Genomic DNA, 25,339 nt, shown 5'->3' with positions numbered 1-25,339 from the left:
TATTCTCTGGACTCCTATTGGATCATGCGGAGATTGACTTTTTAAACCAAATAACTGAAGGAATCTCTAAAAGTGGAAATGCCTGGGACCAATTAAAATGAAGTATTTGGCCGTAATGTGGTGAAAGTACTCCATGCCTCCCTGTCTAGGGGATCATTATTGAAATGAGCTGAGAGGATGGAGGTGACTGTCCACCCTGACTTTGAGGGATGAAGTAGTAGCTAGGGGCTCTGTTGGTGGGACTTAGTAGGATTGGGGTTGGGGGCTGTTTCTCCAGTGGTAAAGATGGACTGAGGGGCTTCCCTGGTGGCGCAGTACTAAAGAATCTGCCTGCCAATGCAGGAGATGCAGGGAATATGAGTTTGATCCCTGAATCAGGAAGATCCCCTGGAGGAGGAAATGACTTCAGTATTCTTGCCTAAAAAATCTCCTGGACAGAGGAGCCTGGCGGGCAACAGTCCACGGGGTTGCAAAGAGTTGGATGTGACGGAGCGACTGAGCATGCATACACACTAAGGGGGACTGTGTTGGCCTATCTGGGCCTTCCTGAGGTCAAGGGCAAATCCTTGTTACATGCTTGCTGGGGCTTTGTGCACAGTCTTGACCTCACGGAGGTCAGTTCCCTGACCACTCTTTCAACACTGAACTCACCTGAACTGCAGTACATGCACATGGTATTAGTGTCATGATCAGATGTCCTAAATTTCCCAGTGCAAACCCCTTATTTCAAATATTTGGTTCCATTAGCCCCGTGGGGGCTCACACCAGCTTCCTCCCTGGCTGCATGCTGGTTGGCTATTTCTGACTTTGCAGGGTTGTCAGGCAACATGTCTTGGCAACCAGAGGCAGGAGATGAGAGGTATGTGGGCTCTGGAGACACGAGGTCATGGTCTGAACCTGCCACCAGAATTTGTTAGCCAGATGGCCTTGAATGGGCTTATTTGTTGATCCGTTCATTCAATAAATATTTATGGGTTGAGCACTGTTCTAGAGGCTGTGATCAAATGAACAAAATATCTGCATTCCAGAGAGGGTGGTGCTAACAAACAGAGAGGGACAAAAAAGAAAAATAGTATAGCAGCAAGTATAGTATATTGCAGGATGTTGGGAATATATACATGGAGAAAAAGTCATGGGTGTGAGGGGGACAGAGAGGGTGTAGGGTGTGCTGCTCTTCTACACAGGGATCAGGGGAGGCCTCACTGATAAAAGGACATTTGCTCTGAGACCCAAATCAAGGGAGGCTGTGAGCCAGGTGTGAGCCTTCCAGAGAAGAGGCTCTTATGGACACAGGGGACTTGCAAATTCAAAGGAATGTGCTGGTCTGTAGGGGACCAGCGAGGAGCAGTGGGGCTGCAGCAGAGTGCAGAGAACAGATCATGCAGGGCTGGTGGGCTTTGGCTTTGAATGAGGTGGGAGCCGTCTCAAGGATGTCCCTTGCTGGTGTGCAGGGAGCAAGGGTGTGAAGAGTGAGACCAGGTAGCATCTATCACATCCTCCAGGTAGGAAATTCTAGCAGCTTGAACCAAGGGGGCAGCCAGGAAGGTGGGAGAAGTGTTGGATTTGGGGCATATTTTGAAGGTAAAGGGAGCAGGATTTGCTCATGAATTTTTGAGAAGCAGAGGAGACCAGGATAGCCCTTAGATATCTAGCCTGAGCCACAGGAAGCATGAAGCCCTCTCTGCTGAGATGGGGAAACTACAGGACAAGGGTTTTCGTGTGTGTCTTCACAATGAGATGTGTGGCGTTTAGAGGCCTATCAGGTATTCAAGTGGAGTTATTTAACAGGCAGTTCAGGGTAGAAGTTCAGGCTGAAAATACACATTTTGCGGTAGTCAGTGTAGAGGTGATGTTTCGAGCTTCAAATGTTGAAGAACTGACAAGGAGTGGCTGGGGATGAAGAGGAGTGATGATAAATGAAGGTCCAGGGATCAAGCTTTGGGAACCATGCAAGGTAAGAAGGTAGAAAGGAGAATGAGGAGAAACAAGCAAACACAGAGAAGAACAGCCAGAGAAGCAGAAGACCAAGAGAGAATGGGGAATCTTAGAGGTCAACAATGGAGAAGGCGATGGCACCCCGCTCTAGTACTCTTGCCTGGAAAATCCCATGGACGGAGGAGCCTGGTGGGCTATGGTCCATGGGGTCGCTAAGAGTCGGACATGACTGAGTGACTTCACTTTCACTTTTCACTTTCATGCATTGGAGAAGGAAATGGCAACCCACTCTAGTGTTCTTGCCTTGAGAATCCCAGGGACAGGGGAGCCTGGTGGGCTGCCATCTATGGGGTTGCGCAGAGTTGGACATGACTGAAGCCAGTTAGCAGCAGCAGCAGAGGTCAATGAAAGACAGTGTTTCAACAAGGAGGGGGGAAGTGATATCAAAAGATGCTGATAGAGCAAGTGAAATGGAGACCAAGAATTGACCACTGGCTCTGGGAATGTGAATGCCATTGGCAATTGATAAGATCTGTCTTGATGGGCTAAAAACCTGATTGTTGTTGTTCAGCTACTACCTTGTATCTGACTCTTTTCGACTCCATGGACTACAGCACACCAGGCTATGGTCTTCCCTGTCCTTCATTATCTCCCGGAGTTTGCTCAAACTCATGTCTATTGAGTTGGTGATGCCATCCAACCATCTCATCCTCTATCGCCCCCTGGCCCTGCCCTCAATCTTTCCTAGTGTCAGGGTCTTTCCAATGAGTAATCTCTTAGCATCAGGTGGCCAAAATACTGGAGCTTCAGCTTCAGCATCAGTCCTTCCAATGAATATTCAGGATTGATTTCCTTTAGGATGAACTGGTTTGACCTCCTTGCAGTCCAAGGGACTTTCAGGAGTCTTCTCCAGCACCACAATTCTTCGGTGCTCAGCTTTCTTTATGGTCCAACTGTCACATCTGTATATGACTACTGGAAAAACCATATGTTTGGCTATATGGACCTTTGTCAGCAAAGTGATGTCTCTGCTTTTTAATATGCTATCTAGGTTTGTCATATCTTTTCTTGCAAGGAGCAAACATCTTTTAGTTTCATGGCTGCAGTCACAGTCCACAGTGATTTTAGAGCCCAGGAAAATAAAATCTGTCACTGTTTCCACAAAAATCTGATAGGAACAGGTTTAGGATTAGAGGGACAGCCTAAGTGTCCATCAACAGATGAGTGGATCTGTGATGTGGTGTATATATACAGTGGAACACTGCTCAGCCAAAAAAATAAAAAAATGAAATTCTGTCATTTTCAGCAAAATGGATGGACTTGGAGGGTATTATGCTACATGAAATAAGTCAGAGAAAGACAGATACTGTATGATATCACTTGTATGTGGAATCTAGAAAGACAACAAACTAGTGAATAAAATAAAAAGAAGCAGATTCGCAGATATAGAGAATAAACTAGTCGTTAAAAAAAGAAAGGATGAGAGGGGAGAAACTGGAGGCAGTAAGTATGGATGCTCTTTAAAGGAAATTTGCTCTGAAGGGGAGCATAAAGGCGGAATGATAAGGTTGCTTAACTTTTAAAATTCTCAGTTTCCTGATCTGTGAAAAAGGACAATGACAATACCTACATCACAGAGTTATCAAGGACTAAATATGGTGTTTTGGGGACCTCAGTTTAAAGCCATGGTTTTTCCAGTAGTTATGTATGGATGTGAGAGTTGGACCATAAAGAAGACTTAACACTGAAGAATTGATGCTTTTGAACTGTGGTGCTGGAGAAGACTCCCAAGAGTCCCCTGGACTGCAAGGAGATCAAACCAGCCCATCCCAAAAGAAATTAACCCTGAATATTCATTGAAAGGACTGATGCTGAAGCTGAAGCTCCAATACTTCAGCCGCTTAATGCTGACTCACTGGCAAAGACCCTGATGCTGGGAAAGATTGAGGGCGGGGTCAGGGGGTGACAGAGGATGAGATGGTTGAATGGCTTCACTGACTCAGTGGACATGAGTTTGGCCAAACTCCTGGAGATAGTGAAGGACAGGGAAACCTAGCATACTACAGTCCATGGGGTCGCAGAGTCGGACATGGCTGAGCAACTGAACAAGGGACTTATGAGTGTGTTTTCAGTACTGTCACTGGCCCTTTCTGGTTAAGGTGTGGGCAGAACCTGATGCATCTGCATCCCGGAATGTGTAAGGTGATCTCTGTAACTCTGTCCTCTGGGGTACAAGTAAATTGAAAGTTTGTGTAAATGCCCCATTTCAGGAGTCACTCCATGTCATAGGAAGATCAGAAAGTCAGCAACGCCATATCCCTGCTAAGCGCTTGGCTCATCTCTATGACTCTGCAGATGAAACATGTAGCTACCCTCCTTCCTACATTCAGTTTTATTGCCTGCTTTGCAAAATGGCACACTTCAAGATGAAAGCCATTTTGACTTTGAGTTAGAGGCTTTGAAGTCTAGGTTTTTCTTTCCTGATTACAAAAGCACATACTAATTGTGAAAAAATAAATTGGAAAGATGAAGAAAATGTGCAACTACCTCACACCCAAATCCAACTGCTGTGAACATTTTAGTAAATTCTCTTCCAATATTTTTATGAACTCTTTGAAAACAGATTTGAGGTTGTTATACTGTTCCTATGTTCAAAACATCCTTGAAATTGTATACTGTTACACAGCTTCATTTCTTGGTTTTTCTCCTCAGCATTGTATTGTTAAGTCGTGTCTGACCCTTTTGAGACCCCACTGACTGTAGCCTGCTGGTCTCCCCTGTCCATGGAGTTTCCCAGGCAAGAATACTGAAGTAGGTTGCCATTTTCTTCTCCAGGGGATCTCATGAATGTTTTTAATGACTATGTAGTGTAGAATCTTAGTTTGCCACCTAAACTTTTATCAAAGTAAAATGATAATAATAGTTAGCCCTTGTATAGCAATTACTGTGTTCCAGGCTCTGTTTCAGGTAGTTTACATAAATTAACTCATTTAATCCTCATTACCACCTTCTGACATAGGTACCCTTATTTCCCCCAGTTGACAGAAAAGGCTTTAATGTTGAGTTAAAGCCCTTCTTTGAATGTGAGGACCAAAGGATGAGAGAATTGATGAGTTGCCTGGGTTTGCCATGAAGCCACCTTCCTCTTGAAACCCCTGTTGTATTGGGACCAGAGGTTGAAGATGTGCTTTGTGCTTCAACTTTTCAGGAAAAAGTCACCCAAATTTTGGTAATTGTGATGTAAACACACCAAAATTGTTCCCCCATCTCTCCCTTCACAGTCTGTTAGTGGCTGAAATTTTCTATTTATTTGTCTCTTGCGATTTTCATCCCGTGTTTTCTAGTGCCGCTGCCTGTTAGTTGAAACTTTAGTTAGAATTCCTGGGACAGAAGTCTTCAGTGTTCCGGGATGGAAAGAAACAGCTGTACCTGGAAATGTGATTTTCCAATACTTTGCCCTTCACTTCTGGAAAGACATTTCACATCATGACCAGAAAACACATATGTATATTCATTTGTGATCAAATACCTGAACAGATGTTTCAAGAAACAATACTATCCATGATACACTGTATTTTCCATTCCACTCCACCCATCCCATCCCAATCCAGCCTATTCCATTAAAAAATACCACTTTCCACCCTAGATTGATTTTAAGATTCACTAATAGGTGACTGTGTTAAAACATGCAGTAAGAAATTGCTACCCTTGAACACAAGTTGGTTCATACCAAGGACAGCTACCCCTTACTCCTTCCCTTGAGGTCACATTATGGTTTCTTATTTTGATTCCTCCAGTCTGCGTTGCCCTGTCTCTTCCTGGGCTTCCCATGACCCACTTTGGATCTTGGTGGTCTTAGGGTCTTGTGTCACTCTCTAATTTAGGTGCCTAGTCTTCTGAGATCATAAGCTTCATGAAGAGAAGGCTAGGTCTTCTCCATGGCCTACATCTCCCAAAATGCTTGACCCAGATTCTCAAGGAATTAATGGAGCCCAATCAGTGAGGATAAGAATATTTCTTTGAGGCTGCTCTCCTGGGAGTGCTGCTAGATACAGATCCACTGGGGTTGTAGATGGTCATTACATTGGACAGGGAGAGACTCCTTTTATTGAAATCTCTCTCTCTTTTTTTTTACATGACCAGAAGAAAAGGGACAGTTTTGCTCTCCTACTATTGATGTTGCCCTATAGGGACTCTTTGAAAAGCAAAGTCGCCTTTTACAAAATATGAAAGTTTTGACATTACGTGCATCATCATATCCCGAGGTTTTCAGAAAGGTATATTTGATTGACTGCGGCCACTGCTGCTCTTCAGATGAATATAACGTGGTGCTTTTGGGCTCCTTATCTTTCATATTACTGCCTGACATTATCAAGAAGCAAGAAAGAAGAAGATCTCTTTTTTTTCCTTTTAATAGGATCAGAAGTTCTGAAGGTAGGGCCCACCTGGTCAATGTAAAGACTGACTTAGATTTTTCAGTGGTCAGTTTTTGGATGCATCTATTTCTGTAGTTTTAATTAAGGCCTCATATAACTTAGGCTTATGTCTTTGGGAATAGGGCATCTGCATGATTGATCAATAATATCTGAGGATTGGAGCCTGGCCCTGTTCAGCTTTCTCAATGGAATTCCTGCTGAAGCAGCATAGCAGTGGGCCTTTTGAGTTGTGGATCAGCTAGGAAGGCTGTGTTCATGCATATGTTAAGGCCTTCTGAGACCAAACTCCACTGTGCTTCAAAGCAGGGTAGAACAATTAGCTCTAGAAAATTCATGAATTCTCCTCCTGTTTACTCTTCAATTCTAAAAGCTCAAAGCTGGGGTGCTTGCTTGCCATGTGGGACTCATGATCACAGGTGTTGCAAATGGAGGTGGTGACTAAGCTTAACTTCTCCTGTGAAGGCGGGTTATGAAATCCAAACACTATTGAAATCCAAACACCTTTCATCTATTAATGGCCACCAGTGGCTTATAATCAAGTCACACTCTGTTAGCTACACAATTAACTTGTTTGTTTGAAGTGCGAATTAAGGATTTGAGGCATTTGCTAATGAATCTTCCTCCCTACTTTAGCTGGAATCCCTGTATTTTCCCAATTTAGACAGTTCTGGAACTTAAGGAGAGGTATTTGTTGACTCTATTTTCTTCCTTCATGAAATCAGCTTGTTTTGCTTTTTGCACAGATGGGAAGAAGTAGGCTCCCCAGTCTTCCTTCCCCACTGGACTCTTCCTTAATTTCGTTCTCGGTTTCATAACTTGTGGGGAGTGTCTTCTCCTTGCTGCTGTTCTCATGGCTCTCTCAGCTTGAGTGTCGCACCCCTTCTGTGGGAGCAGAGGCGAGCTCCGGAGTCCCCCCCTTTGCCTGCTGCCTTTGATTCTGTCTTTGTCTGTGGCTGTCCTCTGGAACGAGTTTCCTTTGTAGATAATGGGATTCCATTATGGGGTGTTAGGCTGTTCTGGAACTGTCGGCTGTGAAGAAAGATAGCAGGTTTTGATCAATGGTTTCTGCTTGTATCTTGGATGTGTTAATTTTAAGATTGCTTGCTTCTGTTTTTATTAGTTTTATTGGGTCTGGGGATGGGGAGGGGTTAGGGTAAGTGTTGGAGTTTGTTCTGCAAGGAAATTTAGTTCCCCAGAGTTAGGTGACTCTGCTTTGCTTGGAGGCAGGAAAGGACGGGTGCCAAGCAAGATGCTCACCTCTATTCTGTCTCTATAGGTACCGGAGCCATCATCTGCTACCTTCAAAGCCTTTTTCTAATCTCTTTGAGTGATTTAAAACCCATTTCCAAAAGGCTCTATTGGTTAATATGTTAGATTAGAGGTAGAAGCTTTGGGCATTGTGGGTGGGGTTATCTATCGGTAGGAAGAGAACACACAAACCCTGATATAAAACCCTGATTTATTTAACCAGGGATTCAGGATTTATCTCAAAGGGAGGTATATACCAAAGACCAAATGGATACAGGATATTTTTACATAGCTTGTCCCTTGTCCCTGGGTTCTTAATGGGAGTTGGCAGTGTGTGGCTGTCAGCGACATTCTCTGTGCAGATAGAATCCTGCCAGGGTAGAAAAAGAAGCCAAATGCTTGCAACACTACTTCTGTTTTATATTCAGGCATATATTGCTGTTCTGGAAGGACTTATAACAACAATCTGTGCTCTTTTAGGCTCTTCTGATTCTTGAACTGAATCTTTCAGAGCAGCAAGTCTACATCTTCATCCAGGGGTAGAGGTGAAGGCTGGGTGTTGTTAAAGCAGAATCAGGATTCATTTGTCTCTGGATGCTATCTTCCCCATCTGCCTTTTGGTATTTGAGAAAGCCTGGATCTGCCTAGGCTTCATGGAAGTCTCTCTCTGAGGCCACAATGACACCGTCAAAGTTTTAAACCTTTTGCCTTAGGCTGGCTTTGTCTTTTGTCCAAAGATTGCTGACTTCTTAAAGACTAAAACAAAAATCTAAGAAACCATGATAAGGCTTTTGCTGCTGTCCATGATGGGAATGATTTGGCTTCCCTTGTGGCTCAGCTGGTAAAGAATCTGCCTGCAATGCGGGAGGCCTGGATTTGATCCCTGGATTGGGAAAATCCCTTGGGGAAAGGAAAGGCTACCCATTCCAGTATTCTGGCCCAGAGAATTCCATGGACTGCATAGTCCATGGGGTCGCAAAGAATCAGACATGACTGAACAACTTTCACATGATAGGGTGACTGGGACCAGATTTGTCCTCTTAGCATAAATAATGATAAAACTGGATGAAATACATGAGACAAATATTTTCAGATATTATACGATACTCAGGATAGGAGTATTCCCAAGAGAAGATTGTGAGTCTGAGAGTCACTCTGTATTTCTGTTTCAAGGCATTTCAAGACTGGCTTCAGGGAGGCAGCCCACATAGAATACAGTCATCTTGCTGAGTTGAGGAGACAGATATCAGAGTTTGGGAAGGCTGAGAAGGCCAAAATTCAGAAGATAGACTCTCAGGGAGGAGAGAGCCTTGCAGAGAAAAAGTGTTCCAGATATCTGCATATTTTTCCAGGGTCCCCTGGAAAGTTCTGTTGATTTCTAAACTGTTGAAGTGTAAGGATAAAATCTGAAAATCTGGGTTAAAAGCACATAGAGGCTATGAGGTGAAAAATTCCCAGCTCTCATACAGGACTTGGAAGTGTTCAAATTCTGACCAGTCAGATTGGAGAGTCTCCTTGAATAAAGGAGACATTTAGTATAGAAGGAAAAATAAAAGTATGGCTAAAACATTTTAGAGTAAGAGGTACTGCAGACCCACCTTTACAAAGATTATAAATAAGTCTGGAGAGGATCAGGTTGGTCCACAAGTAAATCAAATGCCTGCCAGAAAAGTCTAATTGTCTGTATTTAAAGATGTAATGCCTGACAGCTTTCCAAATTTGATGAAAACTATAAACTCAATGGTACAAGAAGCTCAACACACCCCAAGCAAGTTAAATACAAAGAAAACCAAAGCAAAGAGCACCATAAACAGCTTCAAATAAGGAATAAAGAGAAAGTCCTGAAATCAACCTGAGTGAGAAGGTGGTGGTGGGACCAAGAATTTCTGCAGATTTCTCATCAGAAACCATGCAAGCCAGAAAACAATAGAATGATTTCTCATGTGCTGGGAGGGAAAAATCCTGTTAGCCTAGAATTTTATATTCAGTGGAATTATCCTTAAAAAATGAAAGTGACGTGAAGATGTTTTCCAATAGACAAACAGACTCCTCCATGCACTTCAGAGAACTCCTTGCCTGGAGACTCATACTATAAGCATTGTTAAAAGAAGTTTGGGTGAAGAAGAATGACACCAGATGAAAATTTGGAGCTATAAAAAAAGAGTGAGGACTTAGTGCTGAAATGGCAAATGCATATGTAAATACCAGAGAATTTTCTTCATTTTAAATTTCTTTAAAAGATAATGAATTGCTTAAATCACTGCACTGGGGCTCTAGAACACACAGAGATATAAAATATATGACAACAAGCAATACCATGAATGAAAGAAGGGACACCTAGAGGCATCCTGTTCAAGTCCTTACAATACCCCCAAGTGTGATCATATTATTTGAAGGTAGATTCTGTTAAGGTCACATAAGTACATCCTAGAGTGACCACAAATAAAACAGGAACAAACCTAATAAGTCAATGGTGGAGATAAATGGAATAATTAAAAAAAAACAGTTAATCCAATAGAAGGCCAGGAAAGCAGGAAAAGGGAACAAAGAACAAATGGAATAAACAGAAAAAAATAGCATGCTGATAAATGTAAACTCAACCACATCAACAATGACACTAAACACAAACCATCTAAACATTTCAAATAAAAACCAGAGAACTTGGAGTGGACAAGTATTTCTTAAATAGAAGAAGAAAAAATGAAAAAGTAGACTGTAACCAAGTTTAAAAACTTTTTCTCTTCAAAACAGACCTTTAAGAAAATGAAAAAGTAAGCCGGAGACTGGAAGAAAACATTTATAATGCATAAACCTGATGGACTCAAATCCAAACTACAAAAAGAACTATTAAAATTCAACAATAGAAAGAAAGACAACCCAATTAAAAATTGGGCAAACATTAAAACAGACTTTAGAAAAGAAAATATATAAATAGTCAACAAGTGCATGAATAAATTTACATATTATTAGTCACTAGAGAAGAGCAAAGTGAAGCTGCAGTGAGATGCCTGAACATCTATGGCAATGGCTAAAATTGAAGAGACAGTTCCAAGTATCGGCAAAGATGAGGAGCGACTCTAATTCATACACATGATAGATATATAAAATAGCACAGCTTCTTTGGAATGCACTTTGGCAGTTTCATATAATATTAAACACTTATTTACTGTATGACCAAGACATTTCATGCTTAGGTTTTTACCAAAAAGAAGTGAAAACATGTCCGTCCCCAAACTTGTAAATAAATGTTAGTAATAGTTTATTCATAACAGCCCCAAACTGAGAACAATATAAATGTTCATCAGCATTTGAATGGCTAAACAAATTATGATATACCCATACAATGGAATAACACGCTACAATAAAAAGAAATGGATTACTTACTGATACACACAACAATATGGATTAATCTCAAAAACATTGTCTGGAATGAAAGAAACCAGAAACAAAAAGAGTATTTAGTGTATGGTTTCATTTATATAAAATTGGAGAGCTGGCAAAACTAATCTACAGTGACAGAAAGCAGATCAATGCTTGCTTGAGGCTGGAGGTATGAGGGAGATTAACGGAAAAGGAGTATGGGGGAACTTTCCTTGGTGCTGAAAATGTTTTATATCTTGAATGTGATGATAGATAATGTAATGTATTTGTTAGCATTCATTGAACTATGCATTTAAAATGGGTTGCATTTTATAGTATGTGAATTATATCTCAATGGAGCTTATTTTTGAAAGTTTTAACCCTGTGTGCCCAGAATCTGCATATATTACCCCATGTTATGCGTGTGTGCTAAATCATTTCAGTTGTGCCTGACTCTGTGAGTCTCTATGGACTGTAGCCTTCCAGGCTCCTCTGTGCATGGGATTCTCCAGGCGTGAATACTTGAGTGGATTGCCATGCTATGTTCCAGGGGATCTTCCCAACCCAGGGATCAAACCCGCGTCTCTTACATCTCCTGCACTGGCAGGCGGGTTCTTTATCCTATATTTCAGGTGAGGACATGTCAAATGACCTACCCCCCCAGATCACACAGCCAAAGGAAGACAGGAGTACCTTTATTCTATTCTACAAGAAATGCTTTTTATCTCTCCATACAGGCAGATTTGATCTTCTTACAAATTAAAGTAGAGGACACACATTGTTCCAATGCCTTTCAAACTACTATGCTGTTGGTATCTAGGAAACTTGCTATAGAGTAATCACTAGGGCAATTTACATATTTTCCCTCAAAGCATCTGTTTTTTTCCTTCACGTGATTTTTTTTATACCCCCTATACTTTTTAGAATGTCTCCTAAGATGGCAGAACAGTGAGGTTGTAAATACTTTATTTTCAGGGTTGTGGACAATTCTTACACCAGTCAGGGTGCAATCAGGACACAGAAACCATGGTGGTTATTTGAACAGAGAAAATTTAATGTAAAGAATTGTTAACTAGTAAAAGGTGATTGACTGCTCAGAGGGATACAAGAGAATTCTAAGGGTTCTGGAAGTCTCTAGTACTTCTTAGAGCAGCAACTACCTGTAGGCTGAGAAAGAGTAGACCAATAAATAAATTAAGGACTGGAAGAGTGCCCTCCCCCCACTGCATAGGCTGTAGTTTGAACCTCTGCGGAGCACAGGGCCACCACAGGGAGGATGCCGGCTGCCAAAGGCCATGGGCTGCAGAAGTGGCTCACTGTTGCTTGAGGGCATCAGGTCGACCAGAGCTGCAGCCTGCCTCTAGAGGGGAGGCATGCCAGGGGACATGGCTGGCACTCATCTGCATGGCCACTGGGCTCCCACTCTGAATAATAATGATGGTCATAATAATAGTGACACAGGACAGACACCAGAAGGGATGTTTTGCCACCATCATCTTGCAGGGGCACTTCATTGCTCTATTAAAGAAGCCTAATATTCTGCCAGGCCAGCAAGGGAGAAATGTTTATAGGGCTCACCTTCAGTGTCACAGTGCAGGACAAATAAGGGTGAAATTGGAGCTGAGAGATAATAAATTGACAACCAGTACAATGTTGAAGTAGAAGTTGGGGTAATCTTGGTCCAGTCAAATCAGCAAATGTCATTGTCCTAGAAACAATGAGTATACTGGTTAACATACCTCTCTTCTAAAATCTGTTGATCTAAATGTATTTCTTTCTGGATAATCTGTACTGTTCATGGTCCTACAAGCTATTCAGTTCCAATGCCAGGAACATCAGAGTTCCAAAGATGGAGCCCCAAAGATGCCTGCCTTGAAGAGATCAGCCAGGTGGGGAGTCCAGGCGGCTGTTCCTCAATTCCAAGCAGTGTGTAGTCTCTAGGGATATGGGTTCAGAGGGATGTGGGTTCCCTTAGGTTTCAAGGGAACTGCAAATCCCCATCTCCCAATCTTTAATGTTGGCAAATAAACTGAATGGGGGCAAATGCAATGTTCACCAAGCAAGCACATCTGGGGTTGATTCAGCCCCTGGGCTTGTTTACTTTGGAAGTGCCCTCACTGCCTCCCTCTCATTCATTTTCTCCAACCAATTGGCTTTCAGGCTACCCCACTTTTTCACTTTGGAAACAATGCAACTTGGTTCCACCTTGCCTGTCCCCACTGTCATGGTTCAGATCTCACCGTCTCCTTCCTGGGCTCTAATAGTCTCTGGCTAGTAGCTCCTTCTTTGCTCTGGCACCATCAGACTGATGTCTCTAAAGCACAGTTGATAGGGTGGGGAGGGAGGTGGGAGGGGGGTTCAGGATGTGGGGGATGCATTTATACCTCTGGTCAATTCATATTGATGTATGACAGAAACAATCACAATATTGTAAAGTAATTATTCTCCGGTTAAAATAAATAAGTTAAAAAATGTATATAAAATAAAGCACAGCTCTTTTGGGATTTCCCTGGTGGTCCAGTGGTTAAGATTTGGTGCTTCCAATCTTGGGGACACAGGTTTGACCCTTGGTTGGGGGACTAAGATGCCACATGTTGTGCAGCATGGTCAAAAAGTATTGAGGCCTAACACTTTTTGTGTCTCCTTTCCACTTGCAAGCTTTCCATGGCTCCCCGGCTCTTGTGGATAAAGCTCCATTTGCCAAGCATCTCCCTTCCTCCGCAGTCTCTCTACCCCTTCCGGTTCTGGGTCCTATTATTCCCCGTGCCCTGCAGACTCTACGACTTTACGTTACTCAAAGTCTCCCAAGCACATTTGCTTTCCCCACTTTCCTGTTTCTGCACCAGCCGCTTCCTTTCCCTGATGCCTTTACCATTTGTCAGCCTGGCAACCTCCTACTCATTCTTCAAGACCCAGTCTGAACGTTGGCTCATTGAAGAAACCTTCCCTCCTCTTCCCAGTATGAACACATTATTCATGCTGCTAATTTAGCATTCATCGTTTGTTTTGCAGTTGACAATAGCCCTGGATCCAACAGCTCTGTCTGTCTTCCTGGTTGTATTTCCCAGGACCATCACTCATATGTCTTTGTATCATTAGGGCCTCGGGTAGTGCCTGGCATATAGTAGGTGCTCAATAATTCATCAAATGATGGAACCAATGAGTGGATAATGAAATGAAGGAGAGACTGGAGGAGCTGCTTCCTCCCTGAATCTTTCTCTGACTTTTTATGATGGCTCATTGTTTCTGCTCTGATTGGCACTTTGATGGTCATGAGAATGCTTTCCCACATCTAAATAACAGACAGCCAACTGAGCCAGGCTTTATTTCACAAGTCTGGGCTGTTAGGAATTTATCCTGAATTGCTACCTACCATTTCATAGAAAGTCCTCCAGACACCCTTGGGTCCCTGAGATCTTAATCACCAGCACCTTCATAAATTGTCAGAGTAGAAATATGCTACCCTTTATATAAATAAAAGTATAGACCATTATTCTATATGCTTTTGTTTATCACAAGAGCTGGTCATTTTGAAAGCATGATTTGTGGTATTGGTTTTGACCTTCGAGTGGGGACTGAGAACATTTCATAGAATGTTGGCCTGGCCATCTGAGTTTTTGGGATGTGCTTCCTAGTGGCTCAGATAGTAAAGAATCCTCCTGCAATGTGGGAGACCTAGGTGTGATACCTGGTTCATGAAGATCCCATGGAGAAGGGAATGGCTATCCACTCCAGTATTCTTGCTTGGAGAATTCCATGATCTCTATAGTTCATGGGGGCTATAGTCCATGGGGTCGCAAAGAGTTGGACATGACTGAGTGACTAACACTTTCTCTTTCGAAGATGGAGACAGGATGTATACAGAGGGGGTATTGTGCTCTTGAACCCCATGTTGGAATATTTATCAAGGAGGAGGAGACCCCCAAGCTTCATGCATGGGGCGCCCTGTAGACGGCAGGTGGGGCATGCCACTGGGAGTGGGGTATGGAATGGCTATTTATTTATTTAAATTAAGGCCAGTTATTATTATTAATATTTTTGGTAAAGTGCAGGGAGTAGTGGGTTCTGGGAAAGTTCCCTGCCACTGTAAACATGTTGGGCAGAAGTCATTAATATGACATTCACACATCCCTAATAAAGTGCATAACAGAGATCTGGAACCATTGAAATACCCAGAGGACATTAAGTATGAATCTTAAAACCAAGAGTATTGGAAGCAAGATATTTTTACTTCTCGTTTGGGAGTAATATAATTGCATTTTGTGGCTCTAGCAGATGCTGGGGCCAGCTGCTGGGAGAGTCCTGGTTTTTTTCCCCCCCTCAGCTTTGGTCCCTTATAGATAAAACCCTTGTGCAAAACTCTCATAAAAAACAAACTTTAAAAAATTATCCCTTGGTTGAAAGATCTGTATTTGTGTGTGTGTGTGTGCAAAATATCTGAGATTGTGTAGACCACAGATATTTCCTTTACTTGGAGTCAGGGGAATAAAAAACAAAACATATCTCTGTATAGCTGTTTGTTGCTTTTGTTCGTTTATTTGTTGAATTTGTCCCAGTAAGCGCTAAAACCCCCTGAAGACTGACTGCTTTTTCCTTGACACTGGACACCCAGATAGAGAATGGACTGCCCCAGGGAGAGCTGATGGAAGGCCTGGGAGGGCCCGGTCCTTTTTCTGAGGGCAGCTTCAAACTGCCACAGGGAGAGGCAGTTGCTCTGGGCTGGGCAGTGGTAAGGGGTGGGCTCAGGGAGTGACTTCTGGAGAAGGACTGGTTGTGACAGTGTGCTCAGGCTGAGAAATGGAGGCGAATCCAGCTCCTCTGAGAATCCCAAATCCTCTTCCAAACAGGCACAGCCTCTCGGAGGCAGGACATGGCTCTGCACCTCCGAGGTGGACCGGGGGCCAGTGAGCCCTGCTTCAAAGGCAGTGGTTTGCTGCAGCTGCCTCTTTATTCACACCTGGGCTCCGCCTCAGCCCTGTGGAGGCAGGGGGCTTGGCTCCAGGAGGCATGCTGAGATTTGCAGGCTCCTGTGACGTCTGTATCTGGAGCTGCTCTGCTCAACATGGCGGCCACAGGTAGCTGTCCAGATCCTGCAATACAGTTGCTTCCAACTGGGATGGACCAGAAATGGGAAATACACTCTGGGGTTGGAAAACTTAGTTTGAAAATACTGTGAAATTGCTCGTGACTGCTTTAAAAAAATAGAACTAGTGAAATCATAATATTGTAGATATATTGGATTAAGGTATAAAATATATTGAAAAGTATATTATTATTAGTCAAATTTTTATTTATTTTTGACTGCACTGGGTCTTTGTTGCTGTGTGGCTTTCTCTAAGTTGCAGCGAGCAGAGGCTACTTTTTGGTTGTGGCGCATGGGCTTCTCACTGTGGTGGCTTTTCTTGGCATGGAGCACAGGCTCTAGGGCACGCAGGCTTCAGTATTTGTGCCCCATGGACTTAGTTGCTCCGAGGCATGTGAAATCTTCCCAGACCAGGGATCGAACCTGTGTCCCCTGCATTGGCTGGCAGATTCTTAACCATAGGACCACCCAGGGAAGTCTGAAAAAAATATTGCTGAAATTCATTGCTCTTGTTTCTTTATACTGTTTAAAAAATGTGGCTTCTATAATTAAAAAGTCACACCCATGACTTGCCTTTGTGGCTCATGTTCTGTTTCTGCTGGACAGGGCTGCCCTGGAGCTGATGGTTTGGCTGGGTGCTGCCTTTTTGGATGTGGAGAGCTTTGCATAACATTTCTGTTGAGTCTCTTCATGTAGGGCATCGAGCCTTGATGGCAGGTGCACCTTTATTTTTATACCTCCAACCCCCAAGTTGTAGCAAAGTTGGCTCAGACACGGGCTCTTTCTGCCTGCATCCTTTAGAAGAGAACTTTGTATTCTTTCATCAGTCTTTATCTGCCAACGGTCACCTTCAGATACAAAACTGCTCAGGGCTCTGGTGATGGAGGGATTGAGGCTCAGACCCTCCCCAGACACTGAAAAACAAGAAAGGGAGAACCTGCAGGCATATAAACTAGCCCCAGAAAGCGCAGTGCACTTGGGATCCAAGAGAGGTGCAGCCACTGCTGAGAAGGTTCCAGAAGCTAGAGTTCATTCTAGAGTGACGCAGCAGGGAAGACTCCCTGGAAGAGGTGACCTATGAACAAGGTCAGGAAGTTTATGTGGGAAGAATCAGCGCACAGGAGCTGAGGTGGGAAGGGTCAAGGGGAGCCAGGTTGGCACATTGTGTTTCCATCTCTCAGTCCCAGGGCAGCCTCCAGTGATGACCCTGAGCCTCGCTGGCCCAAGCTGGCTCACCACCAAGATGGGCTTTTGCAGTCCTCCACCAGACCCATCAGCTGGGGGCAGACAGGACCAGCCCCACCTGGCAATTGGACAGTGAGCGGTCAGCATGACTTTGGATGACAGAGATGCATAGCGACATGGCGTGTGATCAGGCAACAATGGCAGCAGTCCTGCCCACTCTGTCCTTCTCAGTGGGGCTTGGTTAGTGAAATCCCTGGTGGATCAGACAGTAAAGAATCCGCCTGCAATGCCGGAGACCAGGGTTCAGTCCCTGGGTTGAGAAGATACTCTGTAGAAGAAATTGGCAACCCACTCCAGTATTCTTGCCTAGAGAATTCCATGGGCAGAGGAGCCTGATGGGCTACAGTCCATGGGGTCACAAAGAATCGGACATGACTGAGCAACTTTCACTTCACATGGGGAGGGACCACCTTCCTCCCTGGTCTGCAGGGATGGAACCCGATGCCAAGCAGATACAGGGGCCTGTGGGATTCCCGGAGGCCCCCCACCTCCCACCAACCCCGCCGATACACACAGACATTGTATCTTGGCAACAGTTTTTCTATTTGAACATCCAAAGGACAAACTAAACATTTAAAATCTGCAAGCTGGACAGTCTTTGCTTTGGATCCTGCAGTGAATTCCTTCATCCTGACAGTTGAGTCGTTCTTCTCGGCACTGATGCAGTGCTTAGGATCCAGGAAGAGAGAGATCCCAAGGGAGCCAGGGAGGCACTGGAGGAGACTTGCAGGCATGCAGGGAGGCCCTGTGAGTGCAGGGTCCGACCTTGTAGGAAGGGAGGGCTGGCATTTTCTTCATGCCAGGCTGCACTGAGCTGGACATCTGCACTTTCTTCTTGTTTTTATTGTGGTGAAATACACATAAAATTTCCCATTAGTGGCATTCAGTATATTCTCGATATTGCATATAACTTTCACCACTGTCCTTCCAGACATTCTCATCTCCTCAAAAGGAGACACAACCTCCATTAGTAGTCACTCCCCATGGCCCTTCTTTGTCCAGCGCCTAGCAACCACTAACCTATCTTCTATCACTATGGATTTGCCTATTCTGGACTTTTCACATTAATGAGCTCATAAAACCCAAAGTCTTATGTGTCTGGTTTCCTTCACCAGCATGGTTTCAAGGTCCATCCATGTTGTAGCATGTGTCAGAACTTTACTCCTTTTTGTGGCTGAATAACCTCTTGTGGGGAGAGAACACATTCTGTTTATCTGTCTGTCTGTCTTTTGATGGGCACTAGGGATTGTGATCAATGCTGCTGGGAACATTTGTGTATGTGATTTTGTTCGAGTCCCAGCTTTCACTTTGCTGGGGCATGTTCTCTTCTGGTTTGAGGACTCCATGAATTTCCTGGGCCAGACTTGTGTTTGAGAGGCCACAGATGAGGGGGAAAGAGCACCCTGTCCTGGGGTGAGGAGTCCCGAGTCCCAGTTTGGCTCAGTCACAAACATGATCTTGGCCAAGTCCCTCCCTGTCTCTGGGCCTCTCTGTCCTGCTCTATGCAAACGAGATGGCCTGGATCTGTGTTTTCATCTGTCCTCCTTGGAGCCCTAGGTAGGTAAAGCCTCAGAGAAAGAGTGGGGAGGGCCAGAAAGTTGGGCTGAAGATGCCATTTTTCAAGGCCTCTTCCCCTCTTCAGCTAGAGTGTCTCTTTCTCTTTGTCTGTTTTGTCTGTACTGTAAGGCATTTAAAGCAAATGGTTCCTGGGTATAGGAAACTTCTGTCACCAAAATAGATGATCCCATGAATCGTACACAGGTTTTGGGGTGAAAAGGAGCCTGATCCTGCTGGAAGGAGAGAATCCTGCTCATGGATGCTCAGTCTCACTGCTCCTGGTCCCCTCAAGGGAGATGGGGCAGTGAGATGACTCTGGCTCAGCAGAGACCAGGAGGCTGTTAGTCTGAGCTGGGGGGAGCATGACCGTCCACGGGCAGGCTTTCTTTTCCTCCCTCTGAACACATTGTAGCTGTTCTTTTAAGAAATCCTGATTAGTGGCGGAGAGTGTGGGTTCTGGAGCCATTCCACATCGATTCAGGTTCTAGTTCTGCAGAGCATAGCCGTGCTAGGCAAGTCACTCAACTGCCTAGCGCCTCAGGTTCCCCACCTGTAAAATGGGCACGGTTCCCACTGCATCATTTGAAGATTAAGTGAGACTGTCCTGTGTGAAGTCCTGGAGCAGTCGCTGGCCTTGGATATCACTCTGCTAGCATCAGCTGTTACGATGACACAGATGGTGAAATCTGCCTTCCCTCTGAAATCATTCCCCTTCATAGCCCAGATGACTCTTGAGTAGTGATGGGTCTCACTTTGCTTAACATTCTTTAACATCTACTATTCTGTGTGGTTCTTTGGGATATGCTTAGCCATCTCCCCAACAAAATTCTAAGCTTTGTGGAGGCAGAGTCTGGCCCATAGTCTGCCCATCTGAGAATGAGATGGACCAAGACCAGAAAAAGGGAAATGCCTGGGCAGCCTGGGCTGGGGAGTAGGCAGGTGACCCAGACACTCCCAGTCCAGCTGGGAGTCAGGCAGTAGCAGAGCAATGCCCCTTGTGATCAAGTCCAGCTTCAGGCCTAGCCAAGGTGAAAGTGAAGTTTCTCAGTCATGTCTGACTCTTTGCGACCTCATGGACTGTAGCCTATCAGGCTCCTCCATCCATGGGAGTTTCTGGGCAAGAGTACTGGAGTGGATCGCCATTTCTTTCTCCAGGAGGTCTTCCCAACCCAGGGATCGAGCCTGGGTCCCCTGCATTGTAGGCAGATGCTTTACTGTCTGAGCCGAGGTGAGCACCACAGAACAGGGAGCCTGGGGCTAGGCATTCAGTTTCCTTTGCTTGGAGGGGCTGCTCTTAAGGGGGACAGGTGCTCCACCAGGGGGATATATGTGTGTGTGTGGGGTCCCTGTTAACTTGAGTGTGGAGGAGGGTGTAGCTGGTGCTCGAAGACAGTCCATGAACCGTTATGTTTCCCTGCGGCCTCTGCTTATTTGCAGGGCAGCTTGGCAGGCCTGTGATGACCCACTGGGTCTGGTTACAGAGCTGACAGGACAGTTGACCCTGTGATAACATGAAAGCCCCACTATTACCTTGACTTGTCTTTGTCATCAGCTGTGAGCTCTTTAAGGCAGACTTCATGTGGTCTTTTTCACTGGCTGGTCATACTAGGTGCACAATAAACATTTGTAGAGTCAACAGTGAATACAACAACCAGTCCAGGGAATTTTTCTCCTTGCACAACAGTAGCAGTAGTGGGGAACCCTGGCAGGTTGGGGCAAGCATTGCCTGTTCACGAAGGCCTTCTTTGGGGCTCTGTGTCTTTGGAACACTGTGATGAATTTAGAGGTGGCTGAGGTGCTCTGTGCTCCCATCCTTCTGTGCTATTAATCACTTAGCTCTCAGCTCTTAGCCTGGGTAAGAGCCTGGGTCCCAGGGGTTCTGGTTGGTGTAGACCATTCCCCCAGATATCAAAACTACTGAAATTCAGGTAGATGAGCACCTAAAAAGTGGCCCAGTTTATCCACTTCCTGATTCCAGCCACTGTTAATTCCCAGTGCTTTGTGCAACAAGGTGGGCTCCAGTAGAAAAGGAGAAGGGTTGATGCCAACTAACTCTGAAGAGTCATTGTGATGTTAGCATTTATGATGGGTATTGGGGGTGGAGGGCAGTAGGGGGTGGGAATTGACTGGACCATTGGGTACTTGCTACCTCATCAGGGGTCTCTGTAGAGCCGGCTTGTACCACGTAGACCTTCTAATCATAATCGTGGCAGCAATGATTGTTGGGCATTGCTATATGCCAGGCAGGGTATTAAGAATTTTTGCTCCTTGTAACTACCCACAAGGTGGTTTGATCTCAGTTTCCTAGGAAACTGAGGTCTGGACAGGTCAGGTAATATGCTCAAGGCCAGACAGTGAGTACGTGGCAGAGCCAGCACCCAAGCTGGGTCTGTTTGCTTCCAGAGTGTATGCTCTTCACCGTCAGACTCTATTACCTTCCCAGGTGACCAGAGTTAATTAACTCACCAGTAAAGTTCTGTCTAGGAGCTGCTGGGTTTTGCTGCTTTTAAGCACTTGCTTCAACTTTCTTAGGCTTCCCAGGTGGCGCAGTGGTAAAGAATCTGCCTGCAAATACAGGAGACACAGGAGACGAGGGTTCGATCCCTGGGTCGGGAAGATCCCCTGAAGGAGGTAATGACAACCCAGTCCAGTATTCTTGCCTGGAGAATCCTATGGAGAGAGGAGCCTGGCAGGCTACAATCTGTGGGATCCCAAAGAGTCAACCCGACTGAGCACTGAACACTCAACTATCTTAAGTAATAAACGTACAGAAACACTCAACATACTTAGGACAAACACCCTTACTTATATACACACACTTTTTTTCACCAATAAATCTACGTTTTTAGAAAAAGTAAATCATAGCATTATTGACAATAGGATTTATTCCTGGAAAAAAGTCATTAGGTTAGAATTTCAGTATTTTGAAGTTTGGTGATTTTTTATAATATTTTTTAAATTGAAGGATAATTGCTTTGTAATATTGTGTTAGTTTGTGCTATCCAAAAATGTGAATCAGTCATGCGTATACATATATCCTTCCCTTATATAGGCACTTTTATTTCTACAGTGCCTACTTTTCATACCTCCCTCCAATGTACCCATCCACCCATCCATTCATCCATCCAACAAACATCAGGACATTGTTACGTCCTGGGGATGTATCAGTGGTGACGTAGTCCCTGCCCTTGAGGAGTACATGGACCAGTGGGGGATGCTATCCAAGTAAACAAGCCATTAGGATGCAGAGTGATCAATCCTTCGTGCTGGAGGAAGGTGCCAGGTGCCATGGGAACACTGAGGATGGGCAGCCAGCCCTGTCATGAAGAGTTAGGAGGGCCAGCCTGGGGAGGAGATATCTGTCTGTGATAAAACCTTAGGGAAGACATCGTCCAAGGAAAGGAAAGAGAATGATCTGGTTGATCAGCTTCTTTAACTGAAATCAACAATAGAAATCTTTTTTAAAAATTTTTAATTGGAGGATTGTTGTTGTTCAGTCCCTAAGTCATGTCTGACTCTTTGTGACCCCATGGATAGCAGTATGCCAAGCTTCCCGGTCCTCCATCTCCTGGAGTTTGCTCAAAGTCATGTCCATTGAGTCAGTGATGCTATCTAACCATCTTATCCTCTGTCACCCTCTTCTTTTGCTTTCAATCTTTCCTAGCCTCAGGGGCTTTTCCAATGAGTTGGTGCTTCATATCAGGTGGCCATTAATTAATTGCTTTACAATGTTATATTGGTTTCTGCCGTACAACAATGTGAATCAGCCATAAGTATACATATGTCCCCTCCTTCTTGACTCTCCCTCCCACCCTCCACTCCATCCCAGCCCTCAAGGTTGTCATAGAGCTCTGCGAGAGGGGGAAAAAGAGAAATCTGTACAAGGCAACTCTGTTTTTGCCATAGGTTTCTGTTTCCCAGCTTCTTGGGGAAAGGACTAATGTAGCTGGGGCTCTGGTTAGCAGTCATGGCTAGCCTGTGGTTGTGGCCAGTTTCCACCATGATGAGAGACCCTGACCCCCATCTGGGCCTGTGACCATCATACTGTGTGGCCCCGGGTGGTGTTTTCTACATTGACCTGCCCGGTTTCCCTGGTTCTGGTGGTGTCTCTTCTTCTCCTTCAAGGCTAAGTTTAGCGTCTCTGTGGCATTGGTGTCCACACCCTGACATCCAAGCCTGGAGGAGGCTGACTGTTGCTCCATCCCCAGGAGTGCTTCTGGAACCCCAGTGGCGCAGGAAGTTGAGAAGGGAGGCTGGCTCCCCGCATTTTTCTGGTTGTCGAGGGCGGCAGCTCTGTGCTGTATCGTCACCAAGATCAAGGGAACGGCATACTAGTCCAGCCTTAATTTAACTTACAGTTCCTGCCAATTTCACGTCAGCAGGTCCTTTTGGAGCTGGAAGTAATGGGCCATATCATGCCTTGGAGTCCGAGCAATGACTTATGTGGATGTCACCCACTGGCTTTTTATGGAAATGATTAATAAATCAGTAATTCTATCTGCAGTGATGTTGTTGTGTTTATAAATATTTAATTTACCTTCAGGTGCCCACATTTTCTCCATCTTTGCCTTAAACTCTGCTGACACGGCTCGTCTTTCTGAAGTGCTCTTCCGTAGATTATCAGAAGTAGGAAAGGTTAACCCCCCCACCCCCCCACCCGCTCTTTCTCTCTCTTTCTGTCTCACCATCTCTGTCTCTGTAATATGGCTTTCTCTTTCCTGTTTTTAATCTTTGTGTGATTTGGCTTGGCACTCGGGGCTCATGCTGAGAGAAGGCAACGTTCCTTGTGACAATGATGAAAGGTTACTCCAGTTTCAGAGGGAGACCGACTAAACTTTCCAGTTCTGACCTTGCATGAGTGGAGACCTGTTGTTGGCGTGTGTTTTCTCCTGCTTCAAATTAATGACATTTAGAAGGTGGAACGGTGTCTGATGTTTTCCTTCCACAGAGAGGTATCTTTGTCCTTGCCACCAACTCATCTTTTGAAACCTGGTGCTTTGATTATTACGGTATGGCAGGTTGAATGGAAAGATCTTTAAAAAAAAAAATCAAAATAGAAACGCAGTCCAAGTTGAGTATTTCTCCACTGGAGATGAGGTTCCAACCTCACGAAAGAGGATGGCGGCCGGGAAAACAGCAGTAAATAAATAAATAAAGTAAAATCATCCTTCTTACCTCTCAGGATCTGAAGTGAGCTAATTGTTGTTATTATCTTTTTATTCTTCTGTTTCAGGAAATTGCAGCTTATTTAATAACATTTGAGAAACACGAAGAATGGCTAACCACCTCCCCTAAGACAAGGTAATGTCCCAGATTTCATGGTTTTTTGAATATGTGCAGTAAACGCATTGATTTTCATTGATTGCTTGGTTTGGTCAGTTCATTCACTGGCAAGTTCAGAATGCCGTGTTGTGCCTGATAGCTTGTGACACTGAGGTCTCATTCATTGGCCCAAGATCATGATAGTGAATGCAGTCGGATGGATTAAAACCAGTGCAGCTGCCATCATGCAAGTTGGAAATTTTAACCTGCTGGCTTAAGGCTGGATCCTTCAGCTGGGTGCTTGGAAAAACTTGGCAAGCAGGACTGTCAGGGGAAGTTTATTTGGGGAAAGTGCTACCGATGTTCTCTATAAACGTACTTTCAAAAAGAGAAACTACCTTAACTGTTCACTTTCATCTCAACACGTTTCACAAACTGAAAGTCCAGTTTTTCTGGATGGTGTTAAGATTTCCCCAATCAGAAAGGCATGGATGTTTGAAATTTATTATTTAGTCTCTGTCCGTGAACCTGCCAACTGCCGTGGACACCGAACCCATCTCACCACCTGGGAACAGAGGGAATTGGCGAGGATTCAGCTGACTTGTGTTCTGTCAGTGCGAGTGCTATTATTTTGTGAAGAATGGGGACATTGGGATTTAGGGTTGATTTTAAAGGCAGCCTCTTCTCCTCCCCAGCTCTCAGTTTTTCATGTTTTAGTACGTTCCATCCTAGAGCTTTGGAAAAACACGGCCACTCTCTTCCAATTGCCACAGGTTTTCTCTTAGTGGTGATGGGCCCAGATGTTTAACAGCTTGAGTGGTATTAACTGGAGCACAGCTTCCAGGATAACCGGGCTGTGGGTTTGAACCCGAGAGGTGGAAAGCCCAGTCTGTTTCCTTTGGCCAGAAGCACCAAATTCCCTATTTGTTAACTGGGAGACCAGGGAAAGGGGTGGGGGTGAGCCCTCTGCCCACTTGGCCATCCACTTGACCTGTTGGTCCTTTCTGAGCCATGGAAGAAAGATATTTACTCAGTTTAGAAGGTTCTTTAAAATATTTCTTCATGACATTTAGGTTTTTACTGGTTAGCATCCATTAGATGGGGCTTCCCAGGTGGCCTACTGGTGAAGAACCTGCCTGCCAATGCAGGAGACGTAAGAGATGTGGGTTTGATCCCTGGGTCGGGAAGATCTCCTGGAGGAGGGCACGGCAAC

General features: G+C 44.6%; 1 protein-coding gene across 2 annotated transcripts in view; it reads left to right on the top strand.

Moving 5' to 3' along the window:
• Positions 1-25,339, top strand: part of CAMTA1 (calmodulin binding transcription activator 1) — a 979,917-nt gene that overhangs the window by 284,758 nt on the left and 669,820 nt on the right. For both annotated transcript variants that reach the window (XM_018060410.1, XM_018060411.1), the window contains exon 4: positions 24,098-24,165. In XM_018060410.1, coding sequence (XP_017915899.1) covers positions 24,098-24,165 — 68 coding nt within the window. The remainder of the gene's footprint in view (positions 1-24,097; positions 24,166-25,339) is intronic.

Source organism: Capra hircus, chromosome 16 (assembly GCF_001704415.2).
Source record: "Capra hircus breed San Clemente chromosome 16, ASM170441v1, whole genome shotgun sequence".
In the NCBI taxonomy this organism is placed as follows: Eukaryota; Metazoa; Chordata; class Mammalia; order Artiodactyla; family Bovidae; genus Capra; species Capra hircus.
This window is presented reverse-complemented; position numbering and strand designations above follow the sequence as displayed.